This window comes from Nyctibius grandis, chromosome 2, assembly GCF_013368605.1.
Source record: "Nyctibius grandis isolate bNycGra1 chromosome 2, bNycGra1.pri, whole genome shotgun sequence".
NCBI lineage: Eukaryota > Metazoa > Chordata > Aves > Nyctibiiformes > Nyctibiidae > Nyctibius > Nyctibius grandis.
In genome coordinates, this window is record NC_090659.1 from 28413108 (window position 1) to 28424170 (window position 11063).

At 52.1% G+C, this 11063-nt stretch overlaps 1 protein-coding gene across 2 annotated transcripts; it reads right to left on the minus strand.

Annotated features, from left to right (window-relative positions):
* Window positions 1-7720: 7720 nt before the first annotated feature.
* MID1IP1 (MID1 interacting protein 1) lies at window positions 7721-9522 on the minus strand. 2 transcript variants are annotated; one of them, XM_068424965.1, is made up of 2 exons: window positions 9350-9522; window positions 7721-8972 (listed from the first exon to the last, which is right to left on the minus strand). In XM_068424965.1, exon 2 carries the CDS (start codon window positions 8832-8834, stop codon window positions 8337-8339), a length of 498 nt encoding a protein of 165 aa, XP_068281066.1. In that variant the 5' UTR covers window positions 8835-8972; window positions 9350-9522; the 3' UTR covers window positions 7721-8336. The 2 variants fall into 2 exon arrangements, with proteins under 2 accessions (XP_068281066.1, XP_068281067.1); XM_068424966.1 differs by having other exon boundaries at window positions 7721-8975.
* Between the last annotated feature and the right edge of the window lie 1541 nt (window positions 9523-11063).

Here is an 11063-nt window from a genome sequence, read left to right on the forward strand (position 1 = left end):
AACCTGCTCTCCTAGCTCTCAGCCCTCTAGTCGCAGCCTTATTTTGCATAGCATCCTTTGATTAGAGAGCAAGAGAGACCTTGTGCTCAAGGTGCTCTCAGGGAGGGCAAGTCCCGGGCTCACAAACCTGTGTCAAGGCCTGGGACTTGGCGTGCGTAGGTGCCTGCACACAAGATGAACCCAGCTTTCCTGTTGCTCTTCTGTCTTTCCCTCCCACGCACCTCATAAACATTGAAGCCTTCCCTACCAAGCAAAATTGCTACCATAGTGTACTTGGCATCACTGTCCTATAACACCTTCTGGGAGCTGGGACACAGCATTTCACAGCCACCCCCTGCGGCAGAGGGAGGGAGGGAAGGGGCCTCCTCTTGCTGGGAAGCCATCTGACAGCTACAGCAGGGCGGCAGCATCGCTGTTGGCTGAGCTCTGAAGGAGCCAAGTATCTCGTTCTGAAAGACCATGCGGAAGCGTCTCCTCTTGGTGATGGCCACCATGAGGGGATGGAGGCACCCAAGTGCCCGAGGGCTGAGGTGTAACCAGCCCTGTCTCCTCAGTGCTTGCGCAGCTGCACAGGAGGACAGCATGGGGAGCCCGTGTTGCCTCTGCAGGGACTGCAGGCTCTGGTATGAGGGGCGAGGTGACATACCAGTGCATGCTGCCATGCCCAAGTCCTGCTCAGGATCTCAGCCTGAGCAGCTGCCATTTTCAGTGGCACTCAAACTCAACAGCACACAAATCTCTTTGGAAGATGGGACTCAGACGACACTTTCACAACCCACTTAATTTGATCTATATGAAAGTGGCTGCCAACAGGGGAGGTCCCACTCTGCCTCCTGGCAGTGTGTTCTCAGCCCTTCCTCCACGCTGTCCCCACAGCTAATGCAGCTACCCCTTCTGCTGAATGAAGGAATTAATACAGCTGAAAGCTTTTTTCTTCTGCTAATTTTCAGCTGGATCAGCTCCCTCATCTGCCAGCTCCACCACTGCATAAGAACTGGTGCCAGCACAATGGAAATGGAGCATTTGAGGGGCCAGAGGTGGGGGACGGGGGACGGGACAGGACCATCCATCTCGGCACTGCATAGGCTTAAGCCAGTCAAGAAATAGCCACCTCTGGGTCTTAAAACACATAGCCCTTCGAAAATAATGCATGTGTTCTTAGTTTGGTTTTAAAAGTAAGACTTACACGACTGCATTCACCTAGACAAGGAGTTACTTTAGTCTTTGCTAAATATTATACTAACAATACCGGTCAGAGCTGAAAGAAATCCACCATCTGTTTCATTAAAACCAGACTTCTCAACTTCTTTAAATGAGGCATTTTTTGCATTACACTGAACTTGAATACAAAAGCCAGTATCATAAATGCAAAGGCCATGATCTGCCAGCTCCCTTGCTTTTCCTTGTCTCTGTACAGGCTCGCCACAGGGTGTGTTTTCCTCTCAGTGTGAGTGTGACGCTACGATTAATACTAATGGCAATTATTAGAGCACATCAAAAGATGAGCACAGCACTCATTAGCAACAGAAACCAGCTTTCTGCATTGTTGGCTCTGCTTTCAGCACAGCAATTTAGGCACTCTGATATTTCTTGAAGTATGGATTGGTGATCAGCCATCACAATTAAAACATGTTCAAAAAAGCAGTGCCTCCACATGAAAAATAACAGGTAAATAAAAGAAGCCAGGTTTAATTACATGATTCAAACAAGGAAGTATCATGAAATCACCTAATACGCTGTTATTACCAATTACGGTTCAGTTCTAAACTGAGACCTGTCTGGGTGATGAAATGAGGCTATTTTACTAGGAATTCCAGGGAGGAAAAGTCTCAGAGAGATGGGAAAGGGAATTGGGAAGGACACAGGGACAAGTCCATAGGAGAAATGGCCTTCAGGCAATGAAGAAAGAGTACGTGAGGAGAAGGGGATGGACAGCATATGTGGGAAAGCAAGAAGCAAGGCAGGTGGCTTGAGACATATTGAGTATTACCCACTGGTGGGTACTCAGATAAAAAAATCTGTGTGAAGTCAACAGATGTTTGGCTCAAAGAAAGGCTGTGGCACTTTCCTCGTGTGGGCTGTCCACAGCTGCAGGAGCAGGCTCCTCTGTGGTTAGCAAGCTCGATGACTGTATTGAGTTGGTGGCTTTGTCGGCTTCTAGCTTCAGCACTCTAAATGGGCAAGTTTGTAACCAGCCCTGCAAAAATGCCAAATACCACTGTACCTGCCAATATACTCTGACTAGTGCATATCTGCATAACCCTTCAGTTAGTGGCATACAATCAAGCTCAAGAAGTGGCGAAGTACGTGCGTTCCCACGTCGAAATGGTCTGATAATAAGGATGAAATGCGAACTAACTTGGTGCAGAGTGCAGGAAGTTCTGTAGGTTGCTTATCCGACCTGAAAATGGAAGAAAACAAGATTTCAGTTCCAGACTTCCAGGGGAGGACGCTCATTCCCCTCTTTGTCATGACAAGTCTGGAGAAGCCATTTCAAATATAAGATTCAATACAGTATCCCAGAAGCACAGATATTAAAACTTGAAAAAATGCTTTTGTTGAGGTGCATCTAATTGAGACCTTGTGTCTCCTTGGATCTGCATTTAGTCTGTCTACCTGCAAAAAAGACGAGGGGAGCAGAATGCTACATTGAAATATTTGAAAACTAAAACTATTTCTTCACATACAAAGAAAAATCACGGATTCCAGTAAAATCTCCCCCAAGTATGGTATAAGTGAAACCAGCTGACTGGTCAGGCTTCCTACAGACCCATTAAAAAAGCAGAAGGTGTGTAGTCTATCTAACATTTCTAATCTCTGCATTGAAACAGCCTCCATCCATGCAACACCTGCTTGTTGGCAGACAAGTGCTGACTCGGCAAGTCTTTAATCTGTCAACTCCCAGGTGTTTTGATAAACCACAAGAGCTGTCAGCTTGGACCTCAAATAAATCTTTTCTGCCCCGACTGTGGTGGAAAGCCTTTGTGCATGGGCACCAGCTCAGGAGGGGTTAAAGGATGCTTCGTCATTTCCCTTTCTTTGCTCCCAGTGAAAAACCACGTCGGTTATGGGGAGAGAAACCTCCCCATTGCCTTTCTCCCTCCTCACCACAGCACAATCTGGAGGAAAACCCCTGAAGGAAAGCTTCACCTTGCATCTCTCTCCCCGTTCCAGCATGTATGCCAGTGACCTAAACAGCAATCCAACAGCAAGGGGGTTGCCATGCTGCTGTGCTATTCTCTGAATCACGGCTTTAGGCACTCTACCCGTCTTGTCAGTTCAAATACAGATGAAAAGGGAGATGCACTTAAAAGGGCTCAGCTAGTCTTAAGTAGCACGTCTGTGCCTGTGGGACATCCACCCTGTTTGTAACCCAAAGTTGCTAAGGTGAAACAGGCCAGAACAAAAAGAAAGAATTGTATTAGAATCAGACATATGTAGGTAAATGTGGTAAAAAGATACAACGCTTTAACTGATACTATGGCAAACCTTACAAACATCATGACACAAGCTCATTTACTGCTTTGTGATTTAATACAGAGGCACCTCTTTTCTCTCTATGCTCTCCAAGCTCTTTCTGTGCCATCTTTCCAGAACCAAATTCAAAAGCACAAAAACTAGAAGGTGTTGCCTCATTCAGTCACTCCAGGTCAAATAAGCATGAGTTTGTTTGAACGGGGAAGGCATATTACTTTTTATAAAGAGTGTCGATTCTGGCAGTTGGCTACAAACAAAAAGATACACAATTACTGCACTCCTATTGCAAATTTCCTTTTGGAAAGGAGTTTATAACCCTTAAAACTAATTTTTACCCAAAGTTGTCATGCAAGTCTGTGGTCTGGAAGGAAAATGATTTTGTGACATTAGAACTAATGCATTCAGGTATTTCTGCTTGTTTAGAGGTGGCAGGAACAAATAACAGAAAAACGTATGCAAAGCTGGAACTGCTTTTGCAATGCTCACGTTGCTTCCACTCCCCTCAGATTTTATGGCAGGTTATAACCCACCATGTTCTTCTTTTTTCCCCATTGTGTATTATCACCTAAGATCTTTGAGCTCTTTGGAATATAGTACCTAGCACACTGTTAGCTAGACATAATAAAAAGATAACATGTTTAAAGATATAAATAATAATAAGCAGTACTTCCAGACAATCCCCTCCCATATTCAGTGCTTTAGGGAAGTCTATGGAAGAAAATCACTGCAGACTTTTCCACAAAGAGATAAGCTGTGTACCAAACCCATAGGCACAAAGAGGACAAGCTTTCTACACCTTTCTTTTTTCCTTTTTTTTTTCCTTGTAGAACAGGGTGCAGAGCTTAAGTCCATAATAATGAGATCCTAATATAACCTTCCATCTGGCCACTAATGGTAGTGCATCTTTCAGCAAAGCTGAGCTACTGATGACTCGTGTGTCTCGGTGCGGAGACACATGCAGGGGGGGGAGGGAGCTTGTGTGAGGGGGGAAACAAACCACAAAACACAGATTATCTTGATCTATTTAAAACCTTCTGCAAGAAAAAGCTTTCAGTGGGAAAGTAGGAAGATGACAGCCTAGCCTGACTCAGCCTCATCTGCCCCTTTACACCAGGCACTGACCAGAGCAGCAGAAGGGGCTTGTGCGCTGGGGAGGAGGTGGAAGAGAAACACAACCCATCCAGCGCAAGGGACTGCAGCAGGTGGATCTAGTCAAAGTGGGTATCAAGATACTGATTTCAGACTTTTAATGTGCTCCTGGGCAGAAAGGGATACAGCGGCCCACTTCTGGAGGAGAATGGAGAAAACCTTATGGTGCCACAGGCAGAGATGATTCCTGAAATGCACACGTAAATCCACTACAAACCTGCCATCCATCCAGGACAGCAGTCAGCGGTCAAAGCAGCCTTTGAAAGGCTGCTCGTCCCATGGGACCCATGCCCACCTCCCCATGCCCTTATTTTTATACACATATATATGCCCTGAGACAAAAGGTTGGCTTTCCCCCCCACCCCCATTTACTCTCCTGTTCTTTTGTATACACAAAAATAAGAGTTGATTCATAAGCTATAATGACATGTACTGGGCACTTTTATATATTAACTGATGCATCCCATGAGCAATGTCCTTGAGGCTCCTTGGCTGTAACATACCTTCTGCTGTAATCAATTTGTAAGTGCAAACTGTTCTGAATCTCATTATTTATTACTCTTCTAATGTCTGCTTTACTGTATATTGAGTCTATTTATTTATTTAATTTAAGTGAGCTAAAAATGACAACTGCTTCTCACAGTGCATGTGTATATTCCCCCGGTTTGTGCACGGTTACAGTAGCTTGGCAAGTTGTCTTTTTGTTCACGTGTGGCTTGGAAATAAAGCCACTTATCAAAGTGTTTGACATCATAAAGATACTTTTATGTTAGATTGATGTCATTTGTCATTATCACTTACTGGTATCAGAATCACTTTACCGGAGCAGACTAAAGGTTTGCTGAGCTCGGTATCCAATCAGGAGCACTTAAAATGATCCAGTCCTTCAAAAGAAAACATAACTCCTAATAATAAACCTAATTGTATTATATAGTGCTGCTCATGGAAATTTTTCAGCATCTAACATACAAAATCTGTGCATTAAGACTCTGCAGTCTCATCTTTGCTTACTTCAATGCCAGGAGCTACCATTTACCTAATTCCCTGACCACCCCACCTTTTAGGCCAAGTTGTTTTCCACAGCAGACAACAGCGAAGTCCCGTCCCTTGCCCTTTGCATGAGAAATACATCCCTGGTTTTATGTGTTGTTTTCCCCGCCCCCTGCATCACAAGATCACTTTCGTGATCCCAAGAGCCTCGACCCTCTCCCACGACCTTGAAAAGGGGGAATTCTAAAGCAGCTCCCAGGTGGGAGGTGGCAGCGCCTCATCTGCTGGTGGGGAGTCTCAGCAGTTTTTGCTGCTGCTGAACTGGGATTACCCAGGCTGCTGCCGGCCACGTGGCCGGGCCCCGATGTGGGAGCCATGTGCAGTTCAGCAACTGCGAGTTAGTCACTGATGCAAGGCAAACCCTTGAGTCACAGTTATCATCCTACCTCCTCTGTTACCCAAAACTTTACTTGTAAGGAAATCCCACCTTTGCTGCCAAACAGCACTAGTTATTAGCTGCTTTTTCACCTAAACTTTTCTCTTGTGTTTCTTTAGGATGCAAAGGCAATGGTTGCAATATTCATGGTGATACTGCACTAATGTAATACTATTTTTCTGACGTTACTCATAGTTTAAATCAGCACATCGTCTCTTGTGCAACACTTAAACAGTATTGTCTAAGTCTGTACCAGGAGAAGTTACCGTCAGTTCAAAGGGAGCGCCGTTGAAACTGCATTAGCTGCTTTTGTCTGAGGTTTTACCAGCACTCCCGAGCAGAGGTTGTAACGTGTTTTTTTCAGCCAGCTGAGTGCAAGGCAGAAGGGAGCCACACAGCAGAACAGGTTCTCCCTCTCACCCTCGCCTTCAGGAGAACAGAACTTTACCATCCAGCATAAGGCATCACGTCTTTGGCAGTACATGAGTCAGACTACGGCAAGACTGGTGAGCTGACGTGTTGAGAAACCAGGGTAATCCCTCTCCTTGTTCCTGACTTCTTTTTCCTGGCATCTTCCCACGAAGGGAGGGGAAGAGGAGTTAAAAACATTACGAAGAGAACAAGCATCGCCAAGCTAAAAATCATCCGGCCTCACAAAGTTCTTCTTTACCCTAGAAGGGAAAATCTAAAATACATATTTTTAAACATACATGTAGACTATTAACTACACAAACATCTGCCAACTAGTACCATGTCTGGAGTGCTCCTGCTTTACACTACAATGTTCTAACAGCTGGGCTGAAAAACAAATTGCTACGGAATATCTGAATTTAAGCAAAAATACCCTTAAAGCTGAGAGAAAAATTCTTCTATTTTTAAAAGAAAAAAGCCACCAAACAAGCCCTAAATTTGATGGCAATAATACACAATGAAATTTCAGTGTAAGAAGATGTCTACAAACTTAGCACTTCAGTGCCTGAGAAGAAAATTTCATACGTTATGGAAGGACGTAAGTATTTATTATATAGTTACCTTCTGCGATATGCACACATTGTATTGTAATCACTAAGTACACTTTTAACATTAGAAAGTGATATAGACACCCAATTCTGAGGCACATTACTTCAGCAAACAAAAAAAAAATAATGCAGAGAGAAATGAAATAAATACGATTTGGATAACATAAACCAAATTAATTCCTAGTATCCAAGGAAGATTACAGAGGAAAGAAAGTAATGCAAGAGATGGGGGAGGCAAGTATCCCAGATCTATTCAGAGGGAGAGAAAAGAGCTCCCCTCAGTACACTAAGATACTTCCCAAAAAAAGCGTTAAGTCACTCCTAGGCTTTGGTCCAACCTCCGTGAATCGCTGCCTGCAAAGTAACCATGACTCCATCTTCTTGGATTTTGTTAAAGGGGCACTGACCTTCACGCCAGCATTCACAGAGCACCTGGACTGTCCGGTTGGGAACAGCTTACGAAAACTCAGGCCATGTATGGTGCAGTTAATAAGGTCATTCATCCATTTTAGATATGCTCAGTTATCATCCCTACCTAATTGCTCCCTTTGGGGAAAAAAAAAAGCCACAAAGAACCCTCTCTTGCACATGCAGATTTCTGTGTCTAGTAAGGCAGCTCTGGAAATAACTTAGAACAACAACAGAAGAATTCCAGATGTTAAAAATATCATTTAATTAAAGAAACATAAATCATACCAAAATTTTTAAGTCACTTTTAGTTAATACATTTGCATTTATTTTAGAATATACTCTACATCTGAATAAAAAAAGTTTTAAATTAACTCCAGTACATGTACAACCGTGGGACCCACCATCCGTCCCACGACGGAGGGATGCTCGTCAGCCCACTGGGTTCCCTCCCAGGTCACAGAAGCAATTTTAGGCCAGTTTTGTTATGTTCATCGGCTTGTGTTGAGCCTCCTATCTGCCAGCTACGCCTCCTCCTCGTACACGTACGGGTTCGGCCTCCCCGCCCCGGGGAGGCACAGCAACCGCTCGCCCCAGACCGTACAATATATATATAAAAAAACCAAACCCAAACGGAGGAGGGGAAAAAAATAATTAATAAACTAGTATTGATTAATTTACATCTCTCTCTCGCTTGTGCGTTGGTAGAAAACCGGCTGCAGTCCTGGGAGCGCGCAGGGAAGCCTCAGCCCCGGGGCGCAGCAGCCTCCGCCGCCGCCGCGGCTGCAGCGCCGGGCGGGGACGCGCCGCGCCCGCCGCAGGTCCAGGCGCCCCCTTCCCTCGCTCCCCGCCGGCGCTCACTGTCCCCAGCTGCTGAAGCCGATCTCCTGCTTGTATCTGTTGGTGAGCACGTTGGCCTTGCGGGTGAGCTTGGAGAGGACCGAGTGGAGTCCGCTGAGGTGGTAGTGGAACTGCTGCTCCAGGTCCTCCTCGCCCTCGCCCTCCTCGGCGGGCCCGCCGCCCAGCTTGTCCTTCTTGCGGGCCGCCTCCTCGCCCGCCGGCGGCTGCACCACGCCCCACTCGATGTCGTTGCGGATGGATTTGAGCAGCATGTAATGGCTGTACATGTCCCTGCGGGAGAAGTAGGCGCCGGGGTCGCCGGGCGGCAGGGCGGCCTCCCGCTGCGGGCACACGCCGGCGCCCGCCGCGTCCAGCTCCTCCAGCAGCAGCGGCACGTCGCGCAGCAGGCTGGGCACCATCACCGTCTGGTCCATGTTGTTGACGGCGCCGATGAAGCGGTTCATGGCGTTGAAGAGGGAGTACTTCTGGCTATACGAGTCGCAGATCTGCATCATGTCGGCGGGCGGGTCGGGGAGCTCAGCGGGGCGACCAGGACCGCGGGGCTCCTCCGGCGGCGACCTCCTCCTCTTCGCTAGCGGCACCGGCCGCCCTCCGCCGCCGGCTGGGCTCGGCGGCTGTTCGGGAGCACAGTCCTGCTGGGAGACGGCGGCGGCAGGCACCGGGGTTAGGGGCTGCTCTCCCTCCCTCACGCCTTCCCGTCCCGTCCCGCCGGCGCCCTCTCCACCTCCCCCACCGCCGCCTTTATCCTCGGCCCCATCCCCTTTTTTTAGGCTTCCCCTCTCCGGTCCCTTTTCTTCGCCCACCCTCTCCCCCCCCCCCCTCCGCACAAAAAAAAAAGCAAAACGCAACAAAACCCCCCGCCACTCCTCCCGGCAGCCACGCGTGGCGTGGGGCAGCCGAGGGGAAGGCAGCCCCGCGCCACGCCGGTGATTTAAAAATCCAAGCGGCCCCCAGCCGACGTGACCCCGGCCGAGGCACCCAGCCGCCGCGGGGGAGGCACGGCACCCACCGTGGTACGGAGCCGCTCACCGCCGCGCCGTCAGCCCGCCGCCGCCCGTGGCTGCGCTCCCATCCCCGGCGCGGTATTTATAGCGCGTATCTTAAAACAAGGTGTTCCCCAGTGCCAGCCCCCCGCGCCGGCACGGCAGATAAAGGCGGCGGGCGGTGGCCGCGCCGCGCCGGCTCCGCCTCTCCCCCCGCACTGGGGGGAGGGCACCGCGATGGGGAGGGGGCCGGGGCCGGCCGGGCCGGCGGCACAGAGCGCCCTGCGGGCATCTCTCTCGCCGGCGGCGGGGGTTTGGCGTTCGCGGTGGAAACTGCGGGGCTGGGTCCCCGGGGGAGCCGGGCTCCCCCCGCCCGTTCCCGTCCCGCAGCGGCAGCCCCGCGCCCCCACCCTAAGAGAAGGGACCGGCGGCTGCAGAACGCCCCCCCCCCTCAGCCGTCCCGAGCGCCGGTAACACCCGCCCCGCCGCCCCGGGCGGGAGACGGCAGCGAGGGGCACGGCGCCATGATCGAGCAGTGCTTTAACACCGGCTTCCCCCGCTCCTCAGCGCCAAGGCCAGCGGGCGCCGCCGGCCGCCCCCCTCCCCCTGCCGGACCCCTGCCGGCACAGGGCGGGGGCGGGAGGCGGGGACCGGGGCGGGGGAGAATGATTGACAGGGCAGGCTGCGGGGACACGCGGGCCCCGCGTGCTGTGCGCGTTCGCCCAGGCCGCTCATTGGCTGCCTGGCGCGCGGCGAGCGTGACGGACGCACCGCCCCCCGCCCCCCCCCCCCCGCTCCGCGTGCCCTAGCGGCAATTAGAGCGGGCCGTGACGGGAGGGCGCTGGGGCGGCCGAGTCCGCTGGCGTTCGGCCACGCTCGCCTCGCCGCCTCCCAGCAGCGCGCCGAGGAGCCGCGGCTCCCCGCTGCCCTCCCGCGCTGCACCGTGCCAGCCTGAGGGCGCCGGGGGGAGCGGGCGCGCCCCTTCCCGGGCGGCCTTTGTCTGACGGCCAGCGCTGCGGAGGGCCGCGGGGTGGCCGGCATCACCCCACGGCCTCACCTCCGGGCCCAGCCAATCGGCGGGCCGTCCAGCCACCCCGCTCCGCCGCTCCCTGCCAATCAGCGAGCCTCGGGCAGCAACCAATCGGAAACAACAACCCCCTCCCACACGGTGCCCCCCCTCCTCGCCGGCTCTCGCGGCCCTGGTAACAGGCGGGTTGGCTGGAAGGGCCGCCGTGGGTCACGTGGGGCAGAGCGGCTCGGCGAGAGGGGGCGGCGGTGAGCGTGTTGCCGTGGCAACGGATCAACCAACAGCGAGAGGCGGGGGCCCCGGCGGGGGACGCAGGCCGACAGGGCCCGGCAGGGCGCAGGGAGGCGCAGGGGCCACCGGCCGCTGCGGGCGGGGCGACTGCGCGGGGCTGTCCCGGGGCTCGGCCTCGCCCGCGGCAGCGGGGACAGGGCCTGGGCGGGTACGGGAGGCCCGCGCACACCGCGCTCCGCTCCAGCTTCCCCAGCGCCTGGCTGCGGCGGCGGCTCGGCTTGCCGTCCCTGCCGACCCCGCCGCGCCGGGTGCCCGTGCGCTCCCCACAGCCTCCCCGGCTGCTTCAGGCGTCCGCCCAGGGCCCAGCCCGAAGGGAGGAGGCCGGTGCCCTGGGCGCCGGGTGGCAAACCGGCTGTGAGCGCCACGGGATCGCAGCCGGGCGCCCTTCCGAGCAGCGCTGGCGCTGCAAATACTTGCGATTA